At 44.3% G+C, this 18,064-nt stretch overlaps 1 protein-coding gene across 3 annotated transcripts in view; it reads right to left on the reverse strand.

Annotated features, from left to right (window-relative positions):
• Nucleotides 1–505: 505 nt before the first annotated feature.
• The window catches only part of CD244 (CD244 molecule), a 46,622-nt gene continuing 29,063 nt past the window's right edge, over nt 506–18,064 (reverse strand). The window contains exons 4-10 of one of the 3 annotated variants that reach the window (XR_013174027.1): nt 17,802–17,906; nt 17,274–17,341; nt 14,964–15,029; nt 13,160–13,225; nt 11,715–11,771; nt 1,537–1,745; nt 506–1,247 (exon numbers count right to left, since the gene is read on the reverse strand). Coding sequence is in view for 2 of the 3 variants with exons in the window: in XM_077156640.1 (XP_077012755.1) it covers nt 1,665–1,745; nt 11,715–11,771; nt 13,160–13,225; nt 14,964–15,029; nt 17,274–17,341; nt 17,802–17,906 (443 nt within the window). In the remaining variant the exon portion in view is untranslated. Of the gene's footprint in view, nt 1,746–11,714; nt 11,772–13,159; nt 13,226–14,963; nt 15,030–17,273; nt 17,342–17,801; nt 17,907–18,064 lie in introns of all 3 variants that reach the window. The other 2 variants (XM_077156640.1, XM_077156641.1) reach the window with 2 other exon arrangements.

The following is an 18,064-nucleotide window of genomic DNA, read 5'->3' on the forward strand; positions in this document are numbered from 1 at the left end:
TGGGCCCTCAGGGTCCTATCTTTTCTGCTCCTTAAATGAATCTGACCTGCTCAAAATCTATGAAACCCTGGACACATGAAACCCAGTGATGGCCAATGGTCTGTGTCTCTGGTGTTCATCTGGGCTGCTCTGATCTCCATCATGCTCACCAAACCTCACTCTGCCCCAGATACCAGCCTCAGATCACCCAGCTACATGATTCCTTTTGAATAGATTTTCCTGGCTTTTACCCATGACACTAGCTCCAGGATGTGGTTTGTTCACACTTCTCCCAGAAGAAACCAGCCTGGCCACACAGTCCCCAAGGAAGAGGGATTGGGCAAGGTATGAGCTAGTGACAGCTTTGGCTATTTCTCATGAGACCAAATGACCACTGTGAACAAGGCTGGGGACGCTGACAGCTTATCAGGAGGGGAGCAAGATTTAAATGGACAAGTGTTTATTGACGGCCCATGAGTACCATTTGGCTACTGTAGCAAGTCAAAGTACGGAGCATAGACAAGGAACATGAATTTAATTCAGGTGAGGAATTAAACTTTTATATAATGCCACAATTTTTATTAAATTCATATGTTAAATACAGAGCAGGGCAATTGAAGAACCAGGATCCATGCAGAATCATCTGTTGGGATCATTGAATAGTGCCTCTTCCTAATCACCTTCATCCCTTTCCTGGGCTCAGCCGTGGTTCAGCCCTTCTCCCCAGAGACTCATTGAAGGCACTGGCCTGAACACTGGGGAAGAGCACAGCTTAGTTCTGGTTCCCAGTTGCCTCATCGACAGCACTCGGCTGTCCAATCTCTCCCTCCTGTGGTGCCACGGGAACACTCGTTAGGACTCATGGCTCTAGATAGAATACGGTTTCTGAGGAAAACTGTGAAGAATACAAAATATATTTCCAATAATATGTCTTTGTAAATCAAGCATCCTACCATAGGAAAAGCTGGTCTCACCGCCCTATTAACAATAGCGCACAAGCTCTGGGAAGTTTTCTACTCAAGTTTTCTACTTGCTTTGTGCCATCTACTCTTGCTCCTGCTGAGTTCCCCTTGAGACCAACTGGCCAGAAGAAAAAGTGCGATATGCGAGGGTAAAGTTTTTCCTCTGCATCTGATTAAAGCCTAGACCCTGGCCACCTTGGAGAATCCGCCCGCTGACTCACAGCCAGTTTGTCCACCCTCACAGAGCAGCTGCTTCTGCTTTCTCTGAGTCACCATTATCTTCCCCTCCTCTTTTGGATGATGGGCCTGGGCACAGGGAAGGTATAGAAATGTAGTAATTCCAGATTAGGGAGGAGCGAAGACAAGTAACAGATTAGAAAACCAGGGGGAGGGACTTTCCATGACATTAATAAGAGTAACCTACATTTACATAGCACTTTATAGATTACAAGTGCTTGGACTTGCTGAATAGTCTTTTGTGAGCAACTTAACCTCTCTACCTTTTGTTGTCTTTATTGATAAGTTGGGAGATATTATTTAGCAGTTTTACTCTTAAAATAGCTATTAGAAACCATTTTTAAAACAAAATATAGACCATGAACAAACTCCCATATCCTCTGCATACTAGAAATTTGTTCTGTAGAGACTAATGTGGCATCATCCATTGTGCCAATTCCCAAAGAAGACGCTGGCATGGAAGGGAGATGAGGACAGCTGCAGGAACTAGAAATATATATGGAAATTCTCCAGCTCCTTCTGGCTTAGTCGAGCACGATTCGGGGCTCTGGGGTGTTGTGTTCCAACCTGCAGAAGAAAAAGAGAAACATCCCACCCTTCCATTAAGAAATCCTCAAAGCAACCCTGTGAGGTATGAGTTATTATCCCCATTTTACAGATTTAAAAACTGAGGCTCAGTCCTCCCTCCTACATGGAATATGACTCCCAGGGATGTAAATCTCCCCAGCAACGTGAGGCCAAACTCCTGGGAGATGATCCCGGACATGGCATCGTGAGATTGAGAAAGCTTCCTTGACCAAAAGGGGACAGAGAAATGAACCAAAATAGAGTTTCAGTGGCTGAGAGATTTCGAACAGAGTCAAAAGGTCATTCTGGAAAGCTATTCTTATGCATTATATAGATATCCCTTTTTAGTTTTTAGCATATTGGGATAGCTAGAAGGAAATACCTAAAACTGTTAAGCTGTAATCCAGTAGACTTGATTCTTGAATATAATGCTATAACTATATAGCTTTTATGGTGTGACCATTTGTGAAAAAGTTGTCACTGACACTCCCTTTATCCAGCATATGGATAAATGAATAAGAAAATAAAGACAAAAAAATAAATAAATAATATGGGGTATAAAGGCTATGGGATGTCCTCAGTGTTCTTATTTTTCTTTTTATTCTTATTTTTATGTTTTTTTGGAGTAATGAAAATGTTCAAATACTAATTGTAGTGATGAATGCACAATTATGTGATGATACTGTGAACCACTGATTGTACACTTCGGATTATTATATGGTATGTGAATATATCTCAATAAAATTGCATTTTAAAAAATGAGGCTCAGAGAATGATAGAGGGTGGAGGGCTCAGGGCACATATGAAACCAGAAGGAAAGATAGAGATAAAGACTGAGATGGCATAACCTAGAAATGCCTAGAGTGTACAAAAATAGCAACTAAATGTAAAAATTAAAAAATGTTTTTGCATGAAGAAGAACAAAGGAATGTCAATATTGCAGAGTGTTGAAAATAGATGTCATTCATATTTTAAAACTTCAACTTATGTGTGAAACCATAGCAAGAAATGTTTATTTAGTACAAAATTTATATTTTGACTAGTGCATTTCCTAATTTAACTTATATGGATAGTTCAACTGAACACCATAAGTACATGGAACCTTGACTAGGACATGAGATTTTGTAGGTTTGTCCAGGTTAGCGTGATGTCCCGATAAATCTCAGAGTGACTTGAACAGTGAATAAAGAAGTATTTGCAAAATCCCCTTGGGGGAATGGTGAGAAAGGGGGAAAATTCAACTTCCCCACTTGGAGAATTTCTGATATTCTCACAAGCAGTGGGGACAATCAAATCAATAGGCCAAGCCCTCAGTCTTGGGGTTTGCCCCTAGGAAACTTATCCCCACAAAGGATAGACTAAGCCCATTAAAAATTAGGCCTACGAGTCACCCCCAAGAGAACCTCTTTTGTTGCTCAGATGTGGCTTCTCTCTCTCTCTTTGTCTCTCAGCCAACACAGCAAGCGAACTCACTGCCCTTCTCCTCTCTATGTGGGACATGACTCCCAGGGGTATAAACCTCCCTGGCAACATGGGACAGAAACCTAGAATGAATGGGGACTCAGCATCAAGGGATTGAGAAAACCTTCTTGACCAAAAGAGGGAAGAGAGAAATGAGACAAAATAAAGTGTTATGGCTAAGAGATTTCAAACAGAGTTGAGAGGTTATCCTGGAGGTTATTCTTATGGATTGTATAGATATCCCCTTTGTCATGGTCAGGTTCATGTGTCAACTTGACCAGGTGGTGGTGCCCGTTTGTCTGGTTGGGTGTTGGAGAAGCCATAAAATATCGCCAACATGGCTGCCGTGGCTGACGCAAGGCAACACAAAATGGCTGACCTTAAATCTGCCTTCTACTCTAGCAACAACGGTGACCAATCCCAGCCCAACACATAAATCTGCCTTCCACCCTAGCAACAACGGTGACCAATCCCAGCCCAACACGTAAATCTGCCCTCCGCCCTAGCAACAACGGCCACCAATCCCCATCCGACACGTGTCCCTGCATTCTCCCAGCCTATATAAGCCTGTGCACTTCCTCAATAAAGCAGACGCCTTCCACTCACCCCTGAGGGTTGTCTCTTGAGTTGTGTGCTGTGTGCTCTGTGTCTGTGTGACTGACTTGAGTACGGCCACTTACCCCCAGCCATCAGCTACCCAACAGTTGGGCAAGTGCTGGCCTCTCTGTTGCTATGAGGACAGTTCATAGAATTAAATCAGGAACACATGGGCTGCATCCACAGCTGATTGCATTTGTAATCGGTCAAGGGGAGTGTCTTCTGCAATGAGTGATGCTTAATCTAATCACTGGAAGCCACTTAAGTAGGATTCAGAGGAGACAGTTTCTCTTCCTGCTTCAGCCAGCAAGCTTCTCCTGTGGAGTTCCTCCAGACCCTTTATCAGAGTCATCAGCTACACAGCCTGCCCTACAGATTTTGGACTGTATGGTCCCACAGTTATGTGAGACACTTTTATAAATTTTATATCAATGGGGTGGGCCACGGTGGCTCAGCAGGCAGGAAGGCTTGCCTGCAATGCCAGAGGACCCAGGTTCAATTCCCAGTGCCTGCCCATGTAAAAAAAAAAAAAAAGTTATATCAATGCATATTTCCTGCTGCTTCTGTTTCTCTAGAGAACCCTAGCTAATACAGCTTGGAGTGGGATCTTAAGAAACAGAATCTTAAAAACGGGTTTTTATAAAATAAAAAATAAAATTTTAATGTTTAGAAAATAAGTAGCTAAAGTTAAATCAAGTTAAATTAGTTTAATATCATACACTCACAAGGACCTTAAAACTAGCTCTGCCTTAAACTAACATCTTTGATATCCCTATACAGCCAGAGATTTAATTTTGTAACTCAACTCACTTCTCAAGATTAGTATAGATATTTGCCTCTCTACATACATAGAAAAACATAGAGAGATCATTTGGGGATTAGCAAGCTCAGGGACCTTTAATGAAATGGTTCTAAAACATAAATGCACAAACAAATATCAACAATGATGAATATCTCAAAATGAAATAGACCAAGCTTTCTTTATACATATAAAACATGTGCTGTGTGTGTGTATATACTGTATGTACATGTATATTATTATTTTTAAATAAGATGCCTGATAGTCAATAAACTGATGGAGTCACACATAGTTCATGAAATAAAATGTTTCTTTTTTTTCAGGTTTGTTACTTTTTTGTATTTAATGAAACCAGTTGGAAAAATAAAATCATACATTACGGATTTTAAAAAATGGGTTTTTATGATTGGTTTTCTACTCTGACTGAACTCAAAGGCACTAAGAACCCTGATTCCCATAATCAAAATGATACTGCCAATCCATACGGGGAGTTGGCAATAGAGATAGTCAAAATATCACCATTGTGTATATATGTTATATTATACCATCAAAGCAGTTAAAATATATATATATCACCATTGGATTCTTCTAATGTTTTGCTTGTATGAAGCTTGGCTCTGGGGGATAATGTTTTTGACACTTTTATGGAGTTTTGTGGAAATAGGAGGTATAGAGATGTTGGCTGGTTGTTGTTAAATAACACTGTATACATTAATGAGTGAAAGGGATGGGCTTCAGGCTTCAAATGAGAGCCTTACATGCCATCTGACAGATGTAAACGTTTCTATGAGTGTCCTGAAGGACAATCTTATTTCCGATAGCTGTAGACTTGAGATCTCCGAAAATCAGACTCAGAATCTCATTGCTAGAGTAGCAGCTTTACAATATAATCTGAAATGTCAATCTTGCTTGGTGTATGCCATTAATGTGAGGGCATTGATTGGAAAGGAGTGGGACCCTGAAAAATGTGATGGCAACATATGGATTTATAATCATGTCTGTGGAGAGGTTGAAACCCTAGCTCATGCTGAGTTTTCTCCAGAAAACCTTGTCATAGTCTACCCTGAGGACATAGCCACCCCACCTCCAGCCTGCCCTGAGGAGTTGGCAACCCAACCTCCACCTGAAGGGATTAGCCCTAGAATGATTAATCATGTTTCACCAGAAAAAACTGCAAATGAATGCCCTGAAGCAAATGGCTTGGAAGATATTTCTAATTCTTTTCATGACGCTCCCCCACCACCCCTAATATCTTCCTGACCTATAACTAGACTAAAGTCCCAATAGGCCCCAAAAGATGAGGGACAAAGTATCACCCATGAGGAGGCAAGTTATACTCCAAAAGAACTGTGTGAGTTTTCCAATTTATATAGACAGAAATCAGGAGAATATGTGTGGCAATGGATTTTAGGGGTGTGGGATAATGGTGGGAGAAATACAAAGCTGGATTAAGCTGAATTTATTGATATGGGCCCACTAAGCAGAGATTCTGAATTCAATGTTATAGCTCAAGGGGTTAGAAAAGGCATTAGCTGCTTGTTTGGATGGTTGGCTGAAACGTGGATCAAAAGGTGGTCGACATTACCTGAGGCTAAAATACCAGAACTGCCCTGAAATAATGTAGATGAGGGGATCCAGAGGCTTAGAGAGATTGGAATGTTGGCGTGGATTTATCATGCAAAGCCTGCTCTTGCACCCTAGGAATGTCCAGAGGATGTACCTTTTACCAAAATTGTGGAAAATAAATTTGTGAGACTAGTGCCATCATGCCTGAAGAGCTCTATAGTTGCACTTCTCTGTAGGTAAGCAAGCTATTACTGTAGGAATTGCTGGCATTGAGCTGGAATCCTTAAACATAATGAGGATGACTGGATCTCGAGTTGGCAGAAGCCAGGTGGCAGCACTTAATTGCCAAAGGCAAGGTGGACATGGCTATCACCACAGACAGCAGGAATCAAAATAACCTGACTGACAGAGACCTGTGGTGTTGGCTAGTAAATCATGGGGTACCTAGAGGGGCAATAGATGGGCAGTCTACTAAATTCTTGTTTGAGTTGTATAAATATAAGAGTTCTAAGTCAAGTGAACAGAAGTCTAACTTGAATTACAAAAACAGAGAGTCACAGCCCCTTAATCAATTTCCAGACTTGAGACAGTTTACAGACCAGAGCCCCTTGAATGAGAGGGAGACCAGGTCCCTTTGGGGGAGGACCCTGTTACACTGTCACAAATTTATACTGTTAATCTTCCTTCCAAGACTTCCCCAAGTAGACTGATGGCCTTTTATCAGGGTAACTGCATTGGGGAAAAGGAAGTGATCAGATATTTCAGGGATTATTAGACACTGGTTCAGAAGTGACGTTAATTCCAGGGGACCCAAAACATCACTCTGGTCCACTGTCAGAATGGGGGCTTATGGAGGTCAGGTGATCGATGGAGTTTTAGCTCAGATCCATCTTACAGTAGGTCCAGTGAGCCCCTGGACCCATTCTGTAGTTATTTCTCCAGTTCCAGAATGCCTAATTAGAATAGACATACTGAGCAACTGACAGAATCCCCACATTAATGCTCTAACTCATGGAGGGCTATTATGGTGGGAAAGGCCAAGTGGAAGTCACTAGAACTGCCCCTACTTAGCAAAATAATAAATCAGAAGCAATACCAGATTCCTGGAGGGATTGCAGAGCTTACTGCCACTATTAAGGACTTGAAGGATGCAGGGGTGGTGATTCCCACTATATCCCTGTTCAACTCTCCTACTTGGCCTGTGCAGAAAACAGATGGGTCTTGGAGGATGACAGTGGATTACTGTAAGCTCAACCATGTGGTAACTCTGATTGCAGTTGCTGTTCCAGATGTGGTATCATTGCTTGAGCAAATCAATACATCCCCTGGTACCTGGTATGTAGCTATTGATCTGGTAAACACTTTTCTCAATAGCTGTTAGTAAGGACCACAAGAAACACTTTGCTTTCAGCTGGCAAGGTCAGCAATACACTTTCATGGTCTTACCTCAGGGATATATCAACTCTCCAGTCCTAAGTTATAATTTTGTCTTCAGCGACTTTGATCATTTCTCCTTCCTACAAGACTTCACACTGGTCCAATATATTGATAATATCATGTTGATTGGACCTAGTAAGCAAGAAGTAGCAACTACTCTAGATTAACGTATTTGCATGCCAGAGGATGGGAAATAAGTCCAACAAAAATGCAGGGGCCTTACACGTCAGTGAAATTTCTAGGTGATTAGTGGTGTGGGGCCTGTCAAGATATTCCTTCTAAGATGAAGGATAAGTTGCTGCATCTGGCCCCTCCTATGACCAAAAAAGAGGCACAATGCCTAGTTGGTCTCTTTGGATTTTGGCGACAACATATTCCTCATTTGGGTGTGGTATTCTGCCCCATTTATCTAATGACCAGAAAATCTGCTAATTTTGAGTGGGGACCTGAATAAGAGGAGGCTCTGCAACAGGTCCAGGCTGCTGTACAAGCTGCTCTGCCACTTGGGCTGTATGATCCAGCAGATTCGATGGTGCTGGAAGTGTTAGTGGCAAATAGAGATGCTGTCTGGAACCTCTGGCAGGCCCCTATAGGAGAATCACAACACAGACCCTTAGGATTTTGGAGCAAAGTCTTACCATCTGCTGCAGATAACTACTTTCCTTTTGAGAAACAGCTTTTGGCCTGCTACTGGGCCTTAGTTGAGACTGACTGTTGAACTATGGGCCACCAAGTTACCATGAGACCTGAGTTCCCTATCATGAGCTAAGTGTCGACTGACCCCCCAAGCCATAAAGTTGGGTGTGCACAGCAACACACCACCATAAAATAAAAATGATATAAACAAGGGCCAGAGTAGGTCTTGAAGGCACAAGTAAGTTACATGAGGAAGTGACCCAAATGCCCATGGTCTCCACTCCTGCCACATTACCTTCTCTTTCCCAGACCAGAACTATGGCCTCTTGAGGAATTCCTTACAGTGAATTGACAGACAAAGAGAAAACTCGGGCCTGATTTACAGATGGTTCTGCACGATATGCAGGTACCGCCTGAAAGTGGACAGCTGCAATACTACATCCCCTTTCTGGGATGTCCCTGAAGGAGAGTGGTGAGTGGAAATCCTCCCAGTGGGCAGAACTTCGAGCAGTGCATCTGGTTGTTTATTTTGCTTGGAAGGAGAACTGGCCAGAGGTGTGTTTGTATACTGACTCATGGGCTGTTGCTAATGGTTTGGCTGGATGGTCAGGGACTTGGGAAGAACATAATTGGAAAATTGGTGATAAAGAGGTCTGGGGAAGAAGTATGTGGATAGGACTTTCTGAGTGGGCTAAAAACATGAAGATATTTGTGTCCCATGTGAATGCGCACCAGAGGGTGACTTCAGCAGAGGAAGGTTTTAACAATCAAGAAGATAAGATGACCTATTATGTGGATACCAGTCAGCCTATATCCCCAGCAACTCTTGTCATTGCCCTATGGACTCATGAACAAAGTGGTCATGGTAGTAGGGATGGAGGTTATGCATGGGCTCAGCAACATGGACTTCCACTCACCAAGACTGACCTGGCTACAGCCACTGCTGAGTGTCAATCTGCCAGCAGCAGAGGCCCACACTCTGCCCCTGATATGGCACCATTCCCTTAGGTGACCAGCCAGTTACATGGTAGCAGGCGGATGACATTAGATCACTCCTTTCATGGAAGGGGCAACAATTTATTCTAATTGGAATAGACACATACTCTGGATATGGGTTTGCTTTCCCTGCACATAATACTTCTGCCAAAACCATCCATGGACTTACAGAATGCCTTATCCATTGTCATGGTATTCCACACAGCATTGCTCCGGATCAAGGGACACACGTCACAGCAAATGAAGTGTGGGAATGGGCACAAGACCATGGAATCTCAGCTGAACTGATAGAACAGTGGAATAGCCTTTTAAAAATTCAATTACAGTGCCAACTAGGTGGCAATACCTTGCATGGCTGGGTGATGCTCTTCAAGAGGCTGTGTATGCTCTGAATCAGTGTCCGCTGTATGGTGCTGTTTCTCCCATAGCCAGGATCAATGGGTCCAGGAACCAAGGGATGGAAATGTGAGTGGCACCACTCATTATTACCCCAAGTGATCCACTAAGAAAATTTTTGCTTCCTGTCCCTGCAACCTTGAACTCTGCTGGTCTACAGGTTTTAGTTCCAGAAGGGGGAGTGCTTCCATCAGGAGAAACAACAGTGAGTCCATTGAACTGGAATCTAAAACTACCACCTGGCCACTTTGAGCTACTCATGCCCCTGGATCAATAAGCCAAGAAGGGGATTACATTACTGGTTGCTATTGGCCTGTCTTCCAGCTGGAGACCCAAGACCTGTAGACTCAGTGAGTCTGGCTGCACTGGGTTGTGTCTTTCTTAAATTCATTTTGTTGATTTTTTTTTTTTGTCTGGGGACAGTCGCCATCACCTCGTCTTTTTTTTTTTTGACTGCAAAACTTCTGGTTCCTCTTTGATTGAGATATGCAGCGAAGAGTGAGGTAGGGGAAGGGATTAATTATCAAGGCACGTTTTTCTGACAAATATTGAAAACACAAAGTGAGGAGAGGATTTCCAGCTACAAAAGATAAGCATATACACACACTAATGATGCTCAGAGCAGTGAAACAAATTACTCAGGGCCAATGAAGTAAAGGAGGCACTTGAATTCAGTTCTTTTGGATTCCAGGGCTTATTTAACCACACCATGCTTCATCATGTCCCTACCAGACCTGTCTTGACCTCAGCAGAGTCCTCGCTACCCTGGACTGTCAAGGTGGCTTTATGTTGGGCTGTAGCAGAAGTGCCAGGAATCCTTGTGCGTACTGCTAACCCAAGGTAAACTCCAGAAGTAGTTTTTTCAACAGCTGTCCAGTTGTACTGAGCTAGCCACTGTTGTACACATTGGCTCCTATGTGGCCAATGGCAACAGCTTTACTGGACAACAGGCAGTTACTAAGAGGTAATATGAAGCTAATGGGTAAGGGCTCTCTCATGCCCTAATTTCTCCAGGTATAAATGGGAAATATAACTATACTTACCCATGGGTTGCACAAGGATTAAGTGAGATAATCCATATGAAGTCCTTTTAAGGCTGCCTTATACGTAATTAGCCACCAATAAATGTCAGGTCCTTCCTTTCCACTCCCTACCTGATATGATAAGAATCAAGTTGGCTACCAGGCTCAGAGATCACCTTTGAACAGTACCCACTCTGGTAGCAGCTTAAGATCCCTCAAGTCCTAGAATGGCCCCTGATTACTTGATAACCTTAGAAAATCATTTTTATTCTCTTATCTGTCCCCTCACCCCCATATATACCCCTTGAAAAGGATAGCTGTCAAGTTTGTGGCCTACAGTTTGGGGACCAGGCTGAGGACAAGGCTACTTAAGAACTTGAGTTCCCCAATATTAGTCAAACCCCAACATATGTTATAACCTAGAATTAGACATTCACCTTCCTTGGGCCTCAGTTTCTTCATCTCTAAAATGAAGATTTGGATTAGAAGAACTCTAAAATTCTAAAACTCTGAGAGTTTATGGATGACCTTTTCATAAATACACCCTTCCATGGCTGTACTTCAGGGCTATGGCACTGAAGCTGTATGTACCCTCAAAAACATGTTCTTAAATCTAATCCATTCCTGTGGGTGTGAAACCATTACAAGTAGAACCTTTTGATGAGGTTACTTCAGTTAAGGATGTTCCACTTCAAACATGATGGGTCTTCATCCTGTTACTGGAATCTTTTATAAGAGAATGAAATTCTGACAGAAAGAGAGAAGGCTGCTGGTGCAAGAAGCTGAAGTCAACAAAACCCAGAAGAGAAGGGAGAGACCAGCAGACATTGCTATATACCTTGCCATGTGACAGAGAAGCCAAGGATTGCCAGCAGCTAGACTTCAGGAAGAAAGCATCAGCTTGATGATGCCTTGATTTGGACACAGTCCTGGCCTCAAAACTATGAGCAAATAAATTCTCATTGTTTAATAACCAGATTCATTTCATAGTATTTACTTTAAACAGCTAGGAAACTAAAACAGTCACTTAAATACATTCAGAAGCAGTCCCAGAGTTACCTCTTCATAGATGGTGCAATTGAAGAAAGGGCTATGGTTCCTCTTCTTGGACCCAGACTGGAAATTCAGATGATAAAGAGTGCTTAAGTAGAAGATAAGAAATGTCCTACTCCTAACTAATATGAGGGGTCCCAAAGGAAACACATGGCCCTGAAAGCATTTAGGTACTCCCAGCCAGAAGTAAATAGAATTACCTACTCAAGGAGTATAGAATGGTGTTTGTGGTCTCCAGTGAAGGCACAATGCATACTTGCCTATGATATAACATTTCTCAGTCAAAGTCAGAGCTCTGTGTAGTGTCCTACATCCACTTAACCCACATACACACACTCCTAGCACATATACACATGACACACATACCCTTCAAAAAGCCTAATACAAATACTGCCCCAAATCACACAACTCTTCATCACATAACACAACATAAACATTTCTAACACACACATAAGTACCAACCCTGGCACATAAGTTGAACACAATGGTTTTTTGAATCACTGCAATTCAGAGATACTTTAGGTAGTATGTAGAGTTTCCATAACATAATACCAAAGCATGAATTGGTGCCATGAACATCTATATGACCGTATATTATAACATAACATAAATATAAACATCTCTCATGGTGCGATCCAAGTTGATTGATGGATTTATTGGAAGGAGGTCAAATGGAAAGTCTGAAAAATCCACCACAGTCCCTGAACTGCATGTACTCAATACTTCCACAGTTTGTTGGAGTCCCATCTTCCCATACTACCATGCTTTTAGCTTTTAGCTTCACACTGTTGTTCCAGCATTGGGAACACCATGCTTCCCATCCACCCACCCCCTACCCATCTTTCTCTTCTTGGCAGCATCAAGGCCTGGAGGAAAAGGATTGAGGTCTGCAAGCAATGCCTGGAGCAGGATTTGAGGCAGCCATGACAGATTGCCTCAGTGTAGAGGCGTCCACCAGTAAGGCCAGAACCTTTTGTCTGAGACCCTGAAAGTCAGCAATGAGTCTCTCTAGGTCCAGTCTACTCCTTCAGCTCCAGCTGTATGGTCCTGCCTTGGAAGCCTCTACAGTGTCTCTCTCCACAGCCTCAGCTGGCCTTAGTAGGTCCCTGTGTTCCCTCAACTCAAAGCACCTCCACTCTGTCCCCAATTGTCCTCTGCTTCCCACAGAAACTCCTAGAAACTCCTCTAATCCACTATTCTCTGTTCTTTCTCTCCAGAGAGATCCAGAAAGGCATTTCTAGTTGGTCCATTAGTATTTATCTACAGTTGTTTAACACAAGCTATTCTGAAAGCCACTTTATGCTCTGATAGACACAATGGAGAACAACTCACTGGGAAGTGGAGACACACTGTCTGCAAACACATCCCTGCACATATGCGTGTTTATGCACATGCAGAGTACACATCTACGTCAATAACATCCCTCCCTCACCCCTGAGAAAGAGACTCACCTTGCAGAAAGGCTGTACTGATGAATATATTGTATTTACTTTGTCTTGTGATGTGGAAGCAGAATGCTAATGAAAAGAGAAATAAAACCATTTTAGACACATCAATCAAACACAATCCTAGAGAAGTCATCGCATCTCTTCTAACCCTCTGCTTTCACCCTACCCAGAAAGCTTTAAGTGTTAACAAAAAGAAAGCTGGATCAGCCAGGAGGTCAGAAAACCCAGGTGCTAGTCCTACTCTGTCATTAATTATGGCTACTACTTGTTGAGCACTTATTCTACACTTACATCCTCTCCTCACCCATATGACACTACTATAAGAGAGGAATTATCATAATTCAACTCAAACCACAAATGAGGCTCCAAAAGGGTAAATAATCTAACCCCAAGTCAGACAGTGTATACAGGGCAGAAGTAGGATTCAACCCCAGACTCTCCAAGGTTTTTTCCTTCAAAACCTTAATGCTTTCCTTTTGCAACTTGCCTGCTTTCTCTGAACCTGAGCTAGATGTCCTTGGGGCAGGTAGCCTCCCTCCTTTTAAGACCAGCCAGTGGAGAAATCTCATTCCTTCTCAACACCCTCTTGTAAGCAGAGCTCTTTCTTGCATTTATTCAAATTCCTCTCTCTGGAGTTAAATGTGGCTGAAGTCAAGGAACGGGCAGATATCAAAACTCTTGTGATCTCTGTTTGAAGCTCTGAATTTCACCCACTGTCAGAATCACTTTATCTACAGGGGAGCAGGAGGAGGCAACAGCCAACTCAGGAATTCCAGAGTGGCCTTAAGAGTGATTGCGTGCCTCCCTCCTTCACTCCTTCCCTTCTCCATTTGTCTCCTCTCTTCTTCTCCCCTTCACTGTCTTCCCTTCCTCTTCTTCTCCCCTTTCTCTCTCTCTCCTTTTCTTAATCTTTGTCTGAAGTACATCACTCTGTCCCAGCAACTTTCTTTGCCCCACAGCTCAGCCACCAGGCTGAGGAAGTTGCTGCATCAGGATGCTTTAAAATAAATTAGTAAAAATAAGCCATTTAATCAGAAATTTCCATCATTGTCTCCCAGGATGGAGTGTTTTCCTTGGGAGAAATGCCCCGTAAGGAATATCGATAATGTCATCATAGCTGTCAATATTAAAAAGGCATTTCTCTAGCTTGTGGATGAATGATACAATCCTAGAGTATTAGAGGGGAGATGAGGGGAGGAGGAGTGGGGGGTTCAGAAACCATCTGGCTTAGCTTTGCCACTACCCAACTATGTGGCTTGAACAAGTTAGTTACTATCTCTGAGCCTCAGTTTCCTAGTTCACAAGGTTGCTATAGCAGATTCAGTGAGAAAATGGACATACAGTATTTTGCACAGTGTGTGTGGCACATAGTAGGCACTTAATAAATGTTATTGTTAAATCATAATAAGATAAAAGAAATCGATACAGAGCCATTCTTTCTCGAAAACAGGCATAATATGGAGTGGGCATACAGAGCACAAGGGCCCCAAGTATTGGAAGGAGCAGAGAGCGAACAATGGAAGCCAAATCCCAACAAGATTCTCTCTATTACTAGCTTTATTTGAGGCTAAACCTTGTGCCAGGCATGGAAGCACAAGGACTGCCTGCATCAGACATTCAGACTCTGATAAGCAACGTGAAGGCACGCCAGAACTACAATGACATTTTCGAACCACTTGTTAATCCAGCTGGGCCAGACCATCTTCTGGCTCCCAGGAGCAGCAAGATCTCAAGGGAGTGAGTTTCCGGGAGGCTTAGGAAGTCCCACTGATAGGTAAGGGATGGACTAGAGCAATCAGAGTAGTACCTGGGACTGGATCATGCAGTAGATGGTGGTCCCTTCTCCAGGGAAATTCTGCTCCTGTTGCTGCTTCTGCCCAAGAAACAGTAGAAGGGAGAAGCGTAACTTCAGCAGGACTGTCAGATTTGGATTGATTGGAAAGAAACAGCATGAAGAAGAGGGGCTTCCAGGAGCCTGAGAGGGAGGTGGCAGGGCCCGAGAGATCCCATCTTTGGTTAATCCAAGAATATGGAGAGACAGTACAAAGGGCAGATGCAAAGGAAACAGTGTGAGAAAGGCTTGCACTGAGCTACCCTGCCCACAGGACCCTAGCACTTGCTTCACTTCAGCAACTTAGAAACCCTTCCTTGCCTTTGCTGAGTTTTCGACTACATTTGCCACATGATCACAGATAATAGAACTCCTAGTGAGGATGTGATGCGGGTCTTACCTCAGGGCGCTGACATAAGGTTGAAATGTTTTAAAGCCTGAGCTCCTTCAAGCCCCCTCTCTAGATCCAGCCGCCATGGCCAATTTGCCTTTGGCCTCAAGCCATCAGGGGGCAGCCACCGTGATGGACAAAGCCCTGGTCCCAAGGCCAAGGCAGAAGCACCTCGTCCCTTCCCTCCGCCTTCCTCTCTCCCGTCCTGCAAGAGATTAGGAAGATTGGGGGCAGGGGGGAGGATGGTTTCAAAGTATTTCGTGCTGCTTGCCCCTGAGCAAACATTACTAGTCTGAGCTCTGGCAGGTGAGAGGAGGCGAGGAAGTAAGATGGCAGCTGAACTCCCCAGAAGCAGGACAAAGCCACAGTGGCATCAGAGAAATGTCAGTCATCCTTGGAAGCTAGAGAGTCATGGGCATCTGGAAAAAAACAGAAGTTTGCTGCTTTTCTTTCCTGCCCAGACCGGTATGAAGTGTCTCCAGAAAGAGTCTGACCTGGTCCCCAAAGTGACATTGCACGAAGCTTGAGTTTTAGGCTTTCAAACTGGAACCAGAAGATAGTCTGGACAGGCCAGGGAGAGATGAGACGAGTGAGGGGGAAACCCTGAGTCAGAAGTGGCAGGCAGGGTAACCGGCCTGAAACCCCAAGAGGCTTCTTTTGCTCTAAATAGTAATTTTCCCAAATTCTCTATGTTTTATCTCATTTAAAGCCACCTTTGCTTTGGAAAAAAAAAAGGGGGGGTGTTATTTTTAGTGAGCACTTGGCCTCAGTAGCTGTTGATAGATGAACTTGCTCTCAGGAACACAAAGGACATAAGGTTACTGGGGTTTAGTAGTGATGGAGAAGCATCTCCTTCTATTTTTCACACCCCAATGCTCCCACTACTAGGGCAAGGAGACAGGTGAGGGAAGGCACTTTAATTGTCCCCGAGTCCCAGACCTGGGGGAAGTGTCTGTCTGTCCCGGAAGGCTTCGTCTGTTAGGGTGGAAGAGCCCTCCACACTGGTACACGCCACACCTCAGGCCAAGCAGCAGAAATGGTGGAGGGAAGAGGGCACATGCTCCCCACCTGCACCTCTCCCACCTGGCACCCAGCTAAGCCCTGCCTGACGATCACAAGGAGGAGGGAGGTGATCAGAACTGGGCCTTCCCCTAGGCCTGCCACCACATCCTACCCAGCCTCGGGGCCTGCTTTTTACTGCACAGACCCCTCTATGGTTCCCACCCTTTCCACATCACTGGCAAAATTGGCCAACATCCTGCAGAGAGCTGGCAAGAGAAGTTCCCGGGGGAGCCTGCCCTGGCCCGTCCACTTTGTGCTAACCTGGTCACTCTCTTCAGCACCCTAGCCAGGCTCAGGGCTCTTCTTCCCACAGGCTGTGAACACAGCAGGCTGGGCCAGCTACAAGACTTCCATGCCTTGTGGCTGCTCACACTGGCATCCTCCCAGCCTGGAAGAGGATCAGGGGACTCACACAAGTAAGCTCTGACTTGCTACGATACAAGAATTTGTGGTCAAATACAATAAACACAAGGCGACTGGGCTCCTTCTGGGGCTCAGCTCAGCTGGTGAGATTGGACAGAAACAAGAAAACCAGCAGCAGTATTTTGCCCTCTACTTTTCGGTTTCTGTTGTGTTCCATCTCTTCTCAGCAAGCTCATTTTGCAAAAGATGCCCCTTCTGCCAGCCCTACCATCATCTCTGCTCCCTTCCTTTTCCTCTTTTCCTCCATAGTCAAGGCTAGGAGGCTAATGGAGGAAAAATAGGGGAGGGCTGAGGATCACTTTGGGAAGACAACTATCCAGTGCTCTTTGTTCCCCTGCTCTGAATGGCCATCCTCCCAAGAACATCCTCCAGACCGGTAGAGAGAGACCCAAGTCCTTGGGATACTATACTTGATTTCTCCTGATTTTCACATCGTTGACATCTGCATAAATTGTCAGAAATTCTTCTGTGCTGGTTTCTGCAGAAAGAAGGAAGCAAACACAGCAATGTGCACCTGCATAGGGCATCCTGTCCAGGCTTCTACTTCTGGCACATCCCATCTGCATCTAGATAGCCAAGACCTTGAGAAAATGTTCTAGGAAGGAGGCAGGTCAGTGCTCTCTCTAGGATACCTCTTCCATTACCTAAAGAGCCCAAGATTAGCAACCATCCATGCTATGCCCAGCCCTCCAGGCCAGGCAGTTGCCGACCACACAAGGCACCTGCAAGTGAATCTGCACACTGGGGATCTGGCTGTCCACCATAAAGGGTGTGGACTGGGAGAAAAGGTTTTAGCAGCCTCTGCTTCCCTCCCCCCACCATGCACTCATTTTCCAACACTTCCCAGGAGAAGTAGCTGGGGACTTCCCAGGCACATCCTTCTGGATACTGGATACTGATGGCTGGGCAGCAGTACCCCTCGGGGTCCTTCCACTTACTTGACTGCTTCCTCTTCCTCTTCACATAGAAGAAGGCCAGGGTGCTGAGGAGCAGTGTGATTAGGAGAACCACAATGACCACCAAAAAGGGCAGAAACCAGGATTCTGGAGGATAAAGAAGACATGAGGACTGAGCTCTCAGCCCTCCCTCTTCCTCCTTACCACCTGTCTCATCAGGGGCTCTCTCAAAACCCATGCTCCTCCCTGGTGTGACTTCTCACACCCTGTGAATTCACAAGGTGTCCCTCTTGGCTCCACTGGTG

The sequence above is a fragment of the Tamandua tetradactyla genome, chromosome 4, assembly GCF_023851605.1.
Source record: "Tamandua tetradactyla isolate mTamTet1 chromosome 4, mTamTet1.pri, whole genome shotgun sequence".
Taxonomy (NCBI): domain Eukaryota; kingdom Metazoa; phylum Chordata; class Mammalia; order Pilosa; family Myrmecophagidae; genus Tamandua; species Tamandua tetradactyla.